Source organism: Corvus hawaiiensis, chromosome 4 (genome assembly GCF_020740725.1).
Source record: "Corvus hawaiiensis isolate bCorHaw1 chromosome 4, bCorHaw1.pri.cur, whole genome shotgun sequence".
In the NCBI taxonomy this organism is placed as follows: domain Eukaryota; kingdom Metazoa; phylum Chordata; class Aves; order Passeriformes; family Corvidae; genus Corvus; species Corvus hawaiiensis.
The window spans coordinates 30185571-30200014 of record NC_063216.1 but is presented as its reverse complement, the minus strand read 5'-3'; the positions used below and the strand labels follow the sequence as shown (position 1 = coordinate 30200014).

Genomic DNA, 14444 nt, shown 5'->3' with positions numbered 1-14444 from the left:
AAAGGGAAAGAAGGGGAAAAAAGCAGTAGACTAAGAAGTAGACTTCATGGCTGGGTTCCTCTGGAGCTTCAGAGGGGATAGTGGTGAGGATTATGTAGCACTGCCTAAAATGTCTGGCTCATTCTGTTCCGTTCAGCCGTCTGCATGCTTCTTGATGGCATCCAAATGATAAACCACACAGTTTGCTGTTTGTGTAACAGTCTGTATCAGTGCAGTACAGAAGAGGTCTTGTAACAGAAGGGGATTGTAACAAAGATGTGTGATTGTGGTTATTTTGGCTGTGTTCTTCAGATGCAGTGCTGGTTTGCTATCAAATACTAGTACAGCCCCACATGAAATACCTAGAAAACAGGTATTTTTAAATTAATATTTTAAAATACTTTTTAAAAATTAAATTTTAAAACTGAAAGGAAAACCTTGACCTTAATGGCAGCTCTATACAGAGTGTAAGCCAGTGCCCACAGCCTCTTACCTTCTAAACTTCAAACAAAATTTCCTGGATTTTCCTGCCAGTAACAAAGATTTTATTCCTGACAACAGCTGCTGCCTATCCAAGCAGCAATCAAGCAAATGTATCAGGAGTGGTTGGAGTGCAAAGTATTAAATAACTGGAACAGCCACGGTGGCCCTGTTCTCAGAGCTAACCCGGCTGAGGGAACAGCCACAGCTGTGGACAGCTGTGCACTTCAACACAAGGCAGGTTTATGCTGCCAGGGAAACCAAGTTGCCCCAGGTCCTCACCAGCTGATACCAAATGGCCGCCAAGGTGCTTCCTGGGAGAGGCGTTTTGACGTGAAGAGACTTCCTAAAGCAGCGCAACAAGCTGAGAAAGCACAGCGGGTAGCTCAGATTTCAGGAAGTTCTCCTGGGCAACATGAACCCAATGGTACTGCAGGAGTGTGAAAATGTGACCGCTGTCCCGTATTTTAGCAGACTTCCCAATTCTGGAAAGTGCCCCGAGGTGGCACTGCTGCTTTGCAGCACAGGGATGCACCTGAGCCAGGGGAGAGCAGCGCCCACAGTAATGTCAATGCAAGAGGCACGAGGGAGGTCTCTCCCAGACCAGAAAGCTGCATGTAGGAGCAGCCAGGAGACAAGACCATGGAGCAGCTCGGGCTACAGCAGAACACAGTGCTGCTACAGTAGGTCTTCTAACTCCACACCACTTCCACCCAGCCATGGGAAGTGTCCTCCTCGTACCGTGTCATGATTTATGAAAATAAAGGCTCGCATTCCTGAAACCCCAGGAGTTCACTGTGTGTCTGACCCCATGGCTTTCCTTTGAGAGTCCTGGGCGTTAGCTCACGGCTCTGCTGCATGGGAGAGCAGCTCCTTGCCTTCTGGTACTCGAGCACCCAAATCCAGGAAGGCATCTCTACTCACCCATCAGCATGCCATGGTAGGCACACTTGGAAGTACTCATATTCTGGAGTAAGCATCCACACATTAACTGATGATAAATGTGTAACCACACCTCGACAAATCCTATATGTGAGCATAACCCTAAACTCAACGAAAAATTCAGGACCTAATTGCATGGAAAGTAGCTGCGTGCTAAGAAACCATTCTGGGAGCTTCAGTGCATCTGAGAAGAGTCCACATTTCCAGAGGTGGGAGACTGTAACCAGGGTCTGATCCACAAGGCCACAGATTCTGCAGAAATATCAATGCTGGGGTGAGTAACACATGTTAATACCCATCCAAGACTGCCTGGCTCACAGTGTTGTGGAGGCAACTCAAAGAAACAGTACGGGAATAGCTGTCCTGGTGGACTCAGCGAATGTCTCCCCCAGAAAGTAGCTGAGGATGTTTTGGTAAACCTTGTCCAAGGCAATGACACAGCGGTAAATTATTAACATTGTTTCTGTACATTCCCCTGCCACTGAGTGGGAGCAGGAAAATCATAAACCACAAACAAAACCCAGAATCTGTGAAGGCACCTGAATGCTTCCCTTTGAGAGGTATCTGGTGGAGAACTGGGAAAAGGGGTTGCATGATATCCTGGAGCAAATGATAACTGAGGCAAAAAACAATCAGACTGTAAAAAAAGAATAAATCTCTCCCCAGTTCCAACCTAGCTCAGCACGCTGAGCACTGCTGGGGAGAGAATGCAAGCTAACTGTTGAGCAGAAAGCATTGGATGTTCCACACAGGCTGGTTTTGATTTCGGAAAATAATTCAGGAATTACTGGGAGAGGGAGGGAGGCTGTCCACTGCCACATGTCAGGCGAGCATAATAGGGCGCCGTATGAATATGATCCGACCAGATGGTCTACTTAAATCCTAAATGGTAGGCAGGTCAAAGAAAAAGCTACTGGCTTTGTGCAGAGGGTATTTCGTTTCCCCAGTGACAATATTAGCAGCATCCTATCGGAAAAGCAAGGTGAGAGACTGACTAGGAGAGTGCGTGCTGCTCTTGTCCCCTTCACAGAAACCCCCAGAGGAGCTGAGCTTATCAGGGAGCTCAATCCAGACCCACAGCCCCTCAGTTCCGGGGGGCACTGCAGTAATAACAGCAAATTTGAAGAGACGCACGCCCCACACACCGCCTCTCCCAAACTCCGGGCTCTAAAAGGATTTAAGGGAAGAGCCGAAGCGGGGAAGCAGCTCAAGATCCGCACCTTGTGCATCCTCGTAAGGGCCGTGGAGGCGCGGGGGAGCAGACAAGAGGTGCCCGGCACGGCGGCACGTCCCACCCGTGCGGCCCCGGAGGGCGGGCGGCCGCCATCAGCTCCGCGGTCCCGCCCCCCGCCCGCAGAGCCCGGGCGGGATGGCGGCGGCGCGGGGCCGGGTGCTCTGTCTCTTCGACGTGGACGGGACCCTGACGCCGGCCCGGCAGGTAGCGGGGCGCGGGGGCGCGCGGCTCTGGGGGGCGAGGCCGGCGAGGCGGAGCTCGTCCCGCCGGCTGCGGCCTCACCCGCTGCTTCCCCGCCAGAAAATCGAGCCGGAGGTGGACGCGTTCCTGCGGGAGCTGCGGCAGAGGGTGCACATCGGCGTGGTGGGAGGCTCCGACTATGCCAAGATAGCCGAGCAGCTGGGGGAAGGGGACGAAGGTGAGCGCGGCGGACGAGGTCTCCCGGGGGTCACCTGTGCCCTAAATCCAACCCCAAGGCTGCCCTTGGAGTGGCTGGCCGTGCCCAGGCGGGAGCTGCTGCTTGGCTCCCTCTCCCTGCGTGGAGGGCAGGCAGGGATGCTCCAATCCATGCTGCCGGCGCCAGCGTCAGTTTTGTACGAGCTTCGTCAGAGCTCTGACAGCTTCAGGGCTCCCAGGCAATTTTCGCCTCCCCGCTGCTCCGTGGTGGGGTCCCCGCAGGTTCCTCGTCACGTTCCAATGGGGACATGGGGTAGAGTAGGGAGTGGGAGGGCAAGGGGGCAGCACCTGCCTCCTCTACCGCGTTCTCTTTCTCCAGCATGGATGACAAGCGCCACTGGCCTCCAAGCTCTGCCTCCCACTTCGTTAGTGGAGGGAGGCCGAGAAATTCCCGGCTGAGGCTGATTGCTGCTGAGTCGCCAGTGCGGCGTGTCTGGGTTGCAGGGGGGGCTGGAGTTAGATAACTAGTAACCACATCAACCCAGCAGCCTGGCAGTGGGGAGGGCACAGGAGAGAGCAGAGTAGCACGTATGTAGTGGAAAGCCAGACATGTCTGAGCCCTTATCTTCGTCCTGCAACTGATTCAGCCCGTGACCTCGGTCAGGTCGTTTCCCCTTGCATGCGTCAGCTCCCCACCCGTGAGCAGAAGATAATCTCCTCATCCACTTTGTGGAAAGCAAGGAGCGTAGGATGGCCAGTGGCCCTTTGCAGAGCACAGGAGCTGCGGAAGGCACAGTACTAAGGAAGCAGGAAGATGGTTCACTCAGTCCTGAGCCCAGTCCTTTTAGCCCCTTTTCCCAGGCAGTAGTTATGTTTCCTCTTTTGTTTCCTCCCTTCTCAGTCATTGATAAGTTTGACTACGTCTTCGCAGAGAACGGCACAGTGCAATACAAGAATGGGCAGCTGGTCTCCAAGCAGGTAAGTCCAGCTCCCTTTGCAGCCATGGCTCTCCTGCCCTGTGCACCGGGGGGAGCAGCGCCTACCCTACCCAGGCAGACAGGCAGCCTCTTCTCCCCAGTTGCTCCCTCTTCCAGGTGGGTTTCATGGGAAGTCAAGCGTCTTCACTTGCCCTTCTCTTTCTGCAGGCCATTCAGGACCACTTGGGGGAGGAGCTACTGCAGGATCTGATCAACTTCTGTCTCAACTACATGGCGCTGCTGAAGCTGCCCAAGAAACGGTAACGGCCCAAGCGTACACGAGTGGAAGTCATGACACTGATTTCTGGGGAGCTGAGCTCCAGAGCTCTCCTAAAAAGAACTGATCTATGGAGCTTGTCTTGCTCTGGGTTTTATCTTAGCATCCAGAGGCCCTGTGTAGGATCACTGTCTCCCTGAGCTGGGCACCTTGGCAAATAATGGAGGAGGGTCTTTGTCCTGAAGAGTCTGCACTCTGTTTTAGCATAATGCCTGCTCTTTTGCCCCTTGGATTTTCCTCCCTGGGAAGCAGGGTGCAGCCACCGTGTGTATCTCATTTAGGACAATGGTACCAGCTTGTTACTGGTCAGGGCATCAGGCATCACTGGCAGTATATGTTTCCAGACAGGCAAACAATGGATCTTAAGAGGGGAAGTCCAGTCCCTGAGCACACAGTTTCTCACTGTTTCTAACCCAGTGTCGCTGGCTGGCCCTGCTCTGCTCCATACCCTGTGTTGCTCTCTTTACCTTGGGATCCAGCAGCCAGAGGGTGAGCTGGGTTGGTATACCTCTGCTGAAGGAAGACCAGGCCACTACCAGGACAAGAAAGGGTAGTATTCCATTGGATCTGCTCACTCTGTTAGCACAGAAAGAGAGAGAACCAATGGCATGAAGTGGAAGGGGGGAGCAGGAGGGCCTCTTTCAGAGGCAGCCTGCAATTAAACCAGCCTGGGTGCAGGGTCAAACCTCACCTCAGACCACAGTTTCAAGAACACGTGAGCCACCGAGGGCTGTTGAGAGCAGCAGCTCTGCCCTCCCCTTGCCATGGCTGGTTTTTTTCCTGCTCTCCCCTTGTGTTTGTACAGTGAACCCGAGCAGATGAACTGTGGGGTTGAAATTAATCTGGTAGAAGTTGCTAAACTGTGATCCAGATTAGTTGCTTGATATGAGTCACCACATGGCAATACAAGGACCAGTGAGAGGGGCTAGGGTGGCTCCTTGCAACAGGACTGCTGGCTGAACAGGCCCCCGAAAGCACAGGCTGGGACCCAGAAGCCTCAAGGCTGTTTGGTTGCCTAATTGCTGTCTGGTTACCCAACAGCCTTGGCGAAGTTTCAGCTTCCAAGTAGCTCTGTGGATTTAGGCTTATGGGATTTCTAGCAAAGCAAGGACTTTAACCCACATCTCCCAAGTCTTGGCCTGGAGTGTGAGCCACCAAACCCTTGGTGCTGCAGAGATGCTGCTCCCAGCCTGCAGGCATGGCTGCCTGTGTGTCCATTCCCCATGATGTTCCTCACTGTGCCAGGAGATAGGAGGGGGAGAGCTTTTTCTCCAGACTCAGGGTGGTAAGCACTTTATCACAGAGAAACAGCAGGCAGGGCTGGGAGGGACAATAAGCTCAGGGGTCCTCAGCTGGACAGGGCAGGGGATCTCCCTCTCCAGCACAAGAGCTTCAATCTGTTTTCACACTGACAGGGCTGCCATCCCCTGTTGTTTCTGTCCCACCAGTGCTGGTATACCTGTCTGACCCCTCAATAAGCAAACAGAAGTAGCTGGGTTTTTAGCAGAGAGAAAAGAAGGGAGCAGTTTTCTGCCAGCTCAGTGTTTTCAACCAGCCCACTGAGGAAGCGGCCGAGAAGTGACCCCAGCACAAGGTGAGGGTGGCCAGCATGAACTGGATCCTGTCTGTGCAAGCTTAGATAAGAGCTGAAGTCAAAGGTGCAGGGGTCAAGAGGGAGATAAAAAGACTCTGATTTGTGTCCCTCGAGGAGGTCCTGATTGCTCCTCAGCCTGCTGCCGGACATCAACAGCGAGTTACACTGACCTGGGCCATCCCACTGCCCCAAGGTAGTGCCAGCTTCAGCCAGCCCACACAGCATTTCTGAAGAGCCTCATGGGGTAGAGGTGCCACAGCCTCATCAGGCAGCTGGCCCAGGCCAGGCAGTGGCTGCCCTTGCAGTTATCACAACATTAGAAAACGTTACCCGTCATCTTCCCTAAGCTCGTTGCTTCCAGCCCATCCCCAGGGCACACAGGAACTGTTTATTCCTCTTCTCTCATAGTCTCTTTTTATAAAACTGTGAGCCCCTTGGGACCTTAAGCAGTTGTTGATGCCTGATCTGTGCCTGGTGTGAAGCACTCACAAGTGGGCATGGCTTCTCTCCTCCTGCATGTTCTTGCAGAGCCTCACTAAGCAGCCATCCTCCTGGAAAGGTTGTTTTTCTCTCCCTGCCCCAGTAACCTTGTGTCTTTGCCCACCCACAGAGGGACCTTCATTGAGTTTCGCAATGGGATGTTGAACATCTCCCCCATTGGTCGGAGCTGCACCCCAGAGGAGCGAATCGAGTTCTCCGAGCTGGACAAGGTACGAGGGCCAGACCTGGGCTCACCCTCCCCTTGGCTGGTTTTACACAACCACAGATCTCAGGTCTTACGTGCTCCCCCCCTTCCCAAGGAGAAGGGAGGTCCAGCTTTGAGCTGTGTGTATGCAGCAAGGTGGAGACAGGACTGGGAGTCAGAAAACCCAAGGGAAGACACAGATGCATGGAAGAAATTTGATTTCATTGGGGACCACCAGTGCAAGGGGGTGGCTAGCAGGATTCCCTGTATTGTGGGAGAGCCCCAGGGAACGAGGCAGTTATTTAACAGTGTGTTTCCTCATTTACAGTACCCAAAGACGGCCCAGCAGCTATCTTCTCTCTCCCACTCCCCCAGCCCCAACAGCTGGAACTACTGGGCTTTCCGGACACGGCAGATCTGCTGGGCAGGTCTCTGCAGGATTTGGCCCATGCTCATACCAGTTTCTGCCGGGGGAAGCTTCTTGGGGTTGAAGGATCAGTTGGTCTTTGCAAGACTTTTTAAGCAAAACTGGAGGCTTTGCGTTACGAACTGGGCTGTGGGAAACTGCAGCAGTTGCATTTCATTGCCAGGGAAGGTCTGGGGTCTGCTCCTCCCAGTGGAGTGAGCTGGTGGCCTGCTTGGACACTGGGCAGGACTGGTGGAAGCTGGCTAAATGGCATGACACTGGGGCCCAGTGCAGGTGGGGAGGGAGCAGAGCTGCCCAGCAGACAGGTTACAGTGGATTCTGGGAGACTATCAACATCCAGTTATTCAAACCCTCTTTTCTTCCCTTTCCTCCTTATCCTCTGCAGAAAGAGCGGATACGGGAGAAGTTCGTGGCAGCCTTGCAGAGGGAATTTGCTGGCAAAGGCTTGCGTTTCTCTCGAGGTGAGCGGGGAGGGCTTCCTTGGCTTTGCCTTTATTGTGTTTCTCATAAATTTCTGTGAAGGAGAGCAGGAATCCAGACTGTTCCCTCTGAGTGTCTGGAAACCCTGGGAAGAGCAGAAGGAGTTTTTAGTCCTGGAGAGCTGCCACAGGGGAGTCATGTTTGCATCCGTGACGTCTGCATCCATGCAGAGAATAAACCGTGCTGCAGACTTGCCTCCCTGGGAATCGGCCAGACAGTCAGGTTTCTATCCCATGACATTATCCCTACCTTAATCTCAGTTAGTGGAGCCCACTGCTGCCCAGTGGGTCTGTTCTGGGTCAAGCATCAGCAGCAGGGTGGCCAGCAGAGCCCCAGGCACGTGTACTCTTATTGAGGAATGAGACAGGAGCCTAATCCATGTCTTGGCTCTGGGGTTTTCTTGGGACAGTTATCAGTAAAGGGAACGTCTTTCTTCCTGGAGGAAGGGCTGACAAGGGGTAAGGAGGTTGCAGCTCGCTGCCATGGGCTTTTGTCAGGCCGCTTCTTAGGGTGGTTCTGACAGCCACCTTACCAAAGGTGAGGAGCTGAAGGAGGGGCTTGAGCAATCCTGGGGGTCTGGCCAGGACAGGGAGTAAAATGGGGGTGTGTAAGTTGTGGGGATGATGCTGGAAGAGGATCCTCTGCAGGGGTGTGCGATAAGGAGGTTCCATGTGGCAGCCCAGCGCAAGGGCAAGGGGTTGGTGAGGCTGAGGCAGAGGGTGACACCCCGGGCCCTCTGATCCTCCAAGAGCTTTTCTCTGAGAGCCTTCGCTTGCCTTCAGCATCCTGCCAAGGGCATCCTGTGCTGCCCACAGCACTGGCACACACTGTTTGTCACAGCAGAGAAAGACAAGGTCCCTGCTGCTGTGTCCCCTCAGGCACGGGGTGTGAGAGCAGGACAATGGGCCTTTCTCTCTGGACTTTGGGAAGCTGCCACGAAGAGCCCAGTCCTGTTGTATAAAAACATGAAGGGGAGCTGTGGGCCCCCCGCTCCTCCACAAAGAAAATGTGGCACTCTCAGGTCAGGCATCTGAGAGAAGGGCACACAGAAACAGCTCTTCTGCCAGGCTGGCTCCATGTGCCTTCTCCCTGGCTGTGGAGGATGCAAGGCCCAGAGGTGGTGGGAGGTCTCCCTGCAGCCCCCCAGGCCCCTGCTCTGCCTAGGGGAGTGACAGTGCTGGCTGGCTCACACCACCTCTTCTCCCTTTGATTTCCTACCTGCTCCAGCTGGCATCAGGAGCCCCTTCTTGCTGCCCAGCTCTCTTTAGAGGGCGAGAATGCAGTGAAAGGCAGTGTTTTTCACAGGTAAATGACTTTGGATGCAAAACCAGAGGATGTCACCAAGTTTAGCTCCTGCTCTGATGCTGGATCCTGCTGCAAGCCTGGGGCCATCCCCACCTCTGAGCTCTTAGGGCAATTGCTCCCATCTTTATAACAGTGCCCTGTCCAGTTTCTCTGCTCCAAGGTGGGACATACAGGCTCCATTCTCAGCTTCCCAGGCTCCAAGGAATCCCCAAACCAACAGGGACACTCCAAACAGCCAGGAAGGGGAGGTGCATGGCATCAGGACTTGCATGTTTGAACAGCCTGGGGTGTTGGTGCCTCTCCTTCAGCAGGAACTGACCCTGTGATTATCTGTCTACTCATCCTCTTCCTTAGAGAGGTAGGATTATCACTTAAGGAGAGCGTGAAATGCCAGGATTTCTGGTGGATACTCCAGTAGATTGCCTGGAGAAGATGAGCTGACTGGCAGGAGGACACACATCCCAGCTCAAATCCCTCTACCTCTGGCTCTGAGTGAGACCTAAATGTATGTGTGCCCTAAGCTGCAGGCTTTATTTTGGGAAGAGCAGGTCTCCTGTCTTGGTGCTGGGACAAGGATCTGTCTACAGCCCGTGGACACAGTGGGGCAACTTGAGAGGAGGGGGAAGGTGCTGCCTCCAAGCACCCCCAAAAGGCAGCCAAGTGCTGGGGTAAACTCTGCCTGGTCTAAGAGCAAGGGCTGGGAAGTTTGTTAACCCTTGGTGGCTGTGGGTGTCCATGTCCACGTGCATGTTCTCTGGGGAAGCTCCCTTCCCACTGTATGGTGGTCATGTCTGACTCGGTGCCTCTGCAGATGTTGGCAACCCTCACTTAACTCTTGTGTGAAGAGGTGACAGGTCAGGGTCATGCCCTGAGTGTGTGCAGAGACAGTGTGCAGAGACAGTGTGCAGGAAAGGTGACAGGACAGGGTCATGCCCCCCTCAGTGTGCAGACAGTGTGCAGGAAACCCCAGTCCCTGCGCAGTTAAGGAGCATCAGAACAGTGGTTTTAGAAGGGCCAGTGATGTCCAGGCAGGAGCCTAGGAGAGACTTTGGTGCCAGTCTCCAAGGTCATTGTCCCCTGTTGGGACACAGAATGTGCTGGTACTGTCTGCAAGGCGTGACCCTAAATCTCCCCCCAGAAGATGCCTCTCTTGGGAAGAACCCACTGGTTCCTGCTTGCCTGTAGGGAAGCTGTGCTAATGGCACCCCAGCCATGCTGATGTCACTGCAGCCTGTTGTCATAGGAACAGCCTCTGCCACTATCCTAGCCACGTGCCAAGAGGAACATCAAGGCAGAGCTGCTGGTTGTGGCTGCTGTTTGGAATGGGGTCTCCCCCCAGACATCCAGCCCTCTCCCATCCTCCTGCCCATCCTAGGGTGGGGGGATACTCTGCCAGCTCCCAGCAACACTGCCTGATGCCCTCCCTTCTTCTGGCAGGTGGCATGATCAGCTTTGATGTCTTCCCAGAGGGCTGGGACAAACGCTACTGCCTCAATGTGCTCGACGACGAGAGATTTGACACCATCCACTTCTTTGGGAATGAGACGACCCCTGTGAGTATGCCCCACTTGCCCCACACATGGCTGCTTTCTCTCCTGCTGTTCCATCATGGGTCCTGTGGGTCCCATGGTCCCACTGGTGCCGACACAGACCTTTAGTGGTGTGAGGGGGGAAGATGCTGCCCTTTGCTGTGGGTTTGTGATGCTCTCATGATGGCAGCAGGTCTGCTGGCTCGTGGGGAAATCACTTTGGATTCACTGTGCTGGGAAGCAGGTCCACCTCAGCATTGCTTTCCTTGCCCCAGCACCTTCAGGAGGGCAGCAGCCACTCCTGTGGCTTGCATGACCCAGAACACAAGCCCCCAGCACTTAGGAGAGAATTCCTCAATAGCAGGAACAGCTTCACCTGCCCTTTAGAGCAGTGGAGGATGATGCATCCTTACTGCTGTAGATCAGCTTGGTCATCCACTCAGCTCTTCCCATATGCTGGCAGCCTCTGCTCCCCAGATGTGCCCAGCCCACCTTCTGCTAGCCCCTCCACGGGTAGGGCAGGGGTTAACCCCAGGCTCCTGGACAAGCTTTGCTGATCTGGGACTTTCCCCATCTTTTCTGTGCTCCTCCCCTGGCACTGAAGAGGGAGGCAAGAGGGAGGGAGCAGAGCCCCCAGCCCAGCTTCTTCTGCCCCCCTGGGCCATCAAAGCCCTGCCTTCCCCTGCCCACCAAGTCCCTGCCTGCCCAGCCACTGGCTCCCAGCCCAGCTCCCCACGAGACAGAGCAAAATGCGGATTCATGGATGAGGTTGTTCTGGCAAGACCCTGCTAATGCTGTCCCTATTTTCTATTCCCCTGCAGGGAGGGAACGATTATGAAATCTATGATGATCCCCGCACTGTAGGACACAGTGTCCAGTCCCCCCAGGACACGGTCCAGCGATGCCGCGAAATCTTCTTTCCAGAAAGAGCAAATGAGTGCTGACTACCCAGTCCCTGCATCCCTGCCCCAGTCCCACCCTCTCCCCCCACCAGGAAAAGCACCTTCATTAGAGGAATCTGCTCAGGGTAGACCAAAAAACCACTTGACAGAGCTGGTCAGGATGTAACACGTGAGTGTGGGTGGGTGGCAGGAGGGGGCCTTAGTTGAGCAGCCCCTCAGCACTCCCCGTGTGTGGCTGGGGGCTGTGGTACCAGACCCTCCTTGCCTCCAGAGAAACTTCTCTCTTGACAGTTCAGCTGTGGTGGGCGGTGATGCAGATGCTTCTGTGATCAGAAAGCATTTGAAAGGGCCAAAGAGTGAGTGTGTGTCCTGTCCTCTCCTCTCTCCTCTCTCCTCTCTCCTCTCCTCTCCCACTTGGTTTCTCTTAACACTTGTGCATGAGGGAACATGTGGCTCACCTTTCTCTCCCCTTTGCACCTTGGCCAGAGAGGCTGCAGCTGCTGAGGCTTGAGGCACTCACTGGAGCTGCTCCGAGGCAGGAGGCCAGGAAGGCTGTTTGCTCCAAGCCTGTGGTAGGAAGGAGTAGCTGAGATCCCAGCTTGTTGCACCATTGTGCTTTCTAATGGAGAGGTAACCATGTCCTTCCCCTCAGTGCCACAGTGTGCCAGTCCCTCCCTACAGATGACCTGGGAACAATAGCTGTAATGTGACTGGGCTGCTGCTCTAAGCTTTGCTTGGGTGCATGAAGAAACTAATTCTTCTCTTTAGCTTACAAAAAACCCCTAGGGTTTATTTTCTATATTATTATTCTCTATTTTCAAGTCGGACCTTGCCTGGCACAGCTGGATGCTATGGAACAGTTTGGGGTAGAAGCCTTTCCAGTGGTCGTCCCACTCCTGTGTCCTTTGGGCATCACAGAATCACAGAATTGTTAGGGTTGGAAGGGACCTCTGGAAATCATCTAGTCCAACCCTTCTGCCAAGGCAGGGTCACGTAGAGCAGGTGACAGGAATGTGTCCAGGTGGGTTTTGAATGTCTCCAGAAACAGAGACTCCCCAGCCTCCCTGGGCAGCCTGTTCCAGTGCTCTGCCACCCTCAATGTAAGGAAGTTCTTCCTCATGTTGAGGTGGAACCTCATGTGTTTTAGTTTATGGCCATTGCTCATCACTCTTCGGTGGACACCACCAAAGAGAATCTGGCACCATCCTCTTGGCATCTGCCTTTGAGGTATTTATATGCATTAATGAGATCCTCTCTGAGTCTTCTCTTCTCCAGACTAAACAGGCCCAGCTCCTGCAGCCTTTCCTCATAAGAGAGATGTCCTTATAAAACCGTACCCAGGGCATTCATAACAGACCAAGTCTCTTTCCTTCCCCAGTGCTCAGCTCTCCATCCTGCTGCCAGAGACATTTTCAGAGGGGGCCAACACCAGCCATACCTGGTTTATGGAGCTACTGGACATACCTGCTCAGCAGTGCCCTCCAAGCTTGCTTTTCCACCCGATCTCATCCCACACACTCAGTTTACATGCTCACCTTTAGGGAGACAGGATGTCCAGTGTCCATGTCATATGTCCTCTTCCTCTCCCTGGATCTTTGTGGGTTGCAAACCCACATCTCTCCTTCAGCCTTTGACCTTCTCCCTCATGTTGTCCTTTTATTCCCAGCAGTTGCATTGGGGTATGTGGCCACAGTGGTGGCACTCGTCACAACTTGGTGCTCAAAAGGAGCTCAGGGATCCCCTCCAGGGAGATGTCCTGCTTGTAGCTCCTCAGGGTACACAGATCTGGTGTTTGTGGACCTGGAGAATGCTGGAGGTTCCTGCAAACCCTTCCCCATTGTTCCCAAGGAGCCTTTCTCACCTCATCCCTGCTGGTATGGCACTGCCCTGTCTCTTGGTCCTGTTTTCTCTCCCCTTTTTCTTCTCTTCCTGGTTTCCTCATCGTGGCTCTCCATTTTCCACTGGCAGCTGGACTGCAGAGAGAAGTTTCTCAGCTGGCTACCACCGCCTACTCAAGGCACTCCCATCTTCCTCAGGCGAGAGACACTGGTGCTTTTAGACCCGGGGCAGGGCTCCCACATTGCCACGGGCACAGTCCCTGGTGGCCCTTGGCACTGCTGCCTGGCCACAGGAGCAGGGATACTGCATGACCAGTGCTGGTGGGGTGCTGTCTCCTCCACCTAACTGCACCTCCTAACTACAACACATCAGATCTCTGATGCAGCACGTTTGCATGAGCACAGCGGTCTGCCCAGCATCTGGAAATCCCTATCAAATCCATGAATTCCTCTTTCTACCCAGAGAAGATTTCTGTGTGGGAGAAGAGGACCTATTGGAGAAGCTTGTGTGCAGGATACCCTTTTCACAGGTCACAGGTTTTGGCCCTCCACTGCAATCTTCATGGAGGAATTGTGTTTTGTGGTTCCTTCCTCTATTTCACTGTGGATCAGGTTATGTGTGAGTCTTGGGGAGTTTATTTTTCCTGTAAGTCTGTTCATAGCCAGCAGGACCTCTAGTGAGCTTAGTGATGAGTGAAGAGCAGGATCTGGCCCTGACAGCGTGGGGCACCATGGTGGCCTTGGGGGCTGAGGTGACTTGCACCTTTGAAGGGAAAGGCAGGCTCTGCCCAAGGCTGCCCCTGGTGCATCCATGCTCAGGATGGGGGAGTTGATGGGCGAGCAGAACAGAGGCAGAGATGACCTTTGAAACACCAGCCATCGCTTTCTCTGCTCAGGACCTCACGCATGCACAGGTGGGATCAAGTTCAGGAGCCTTCCCTGTTCCTGTCTCTGTCTTATACCAAGCTTGGGCTAATTGAGGGCACGTCCCACCTGGAAAACCCCCATCCTGCTAGAGGGATGAGGAAGAGGAGGATAGCATCAAAAGTAGCTGGGGCAGCCCCAGGGTCTCAGAGCCATGGAATAGTTGAAGGGCCCTCTGGAGACCACCTGGTCCCACACCACTGTTCAAGCAGGGCTCCTGGGAGTCCAGGCTGCCTGTGTTGTGTTTTTGCAGGCAGGGCTGATGCATGCTGGGATGGGAGCCCTACTCCTAGGGGGTATTTCATGCCTGTCCCTGAGACCCCTTTGCCACGATGCTCCTCTCATGGTCAGTGCCCACAGCGTAAGCGGGGGTTTCTCCCCATGGATGTGACTGAGCAGACATGGCAGGCCCCACGCCTGGGACTATCTTGCTGTATGGATCCATATCAGTGTGAGATGGGCAGCTCCTGTCTGG

General features: G+C 54.1%; 1 protein-coding gene across 1 annotated transcript; it reads left to right on the top strand.

Moving 5' to 3' along the window:
* Window positions 1-2728: 2728 nt before the first annotated feature.
* Window positions 2729-11338, top strand: PMM1 (phosphomannomutase 1). Its single transcript, XM_048302461.1, has 8 exons — window positions 2729-2839; window positions 2936-3053; window positions 3933-4009; window positions 4177-4268; window positions 6490-6589; window positions 7377-7452; window positions 10214-10329; window positions 11127-11338. The coding sequence occupies exons 1-8, from the start codon at window positions 2771-2773 to the stop codon at window positions 11247-11249; spliced, it is 771 nt and encodes a 256-aa protein (XP_048158418.1). The 5' UTR covers window positions 2729-2770; the 3' UTR covers window positions 11250-11338.
* The last annotated feature ends 3106 nt before the right edge of the window (window positions 11339-14444 follow it).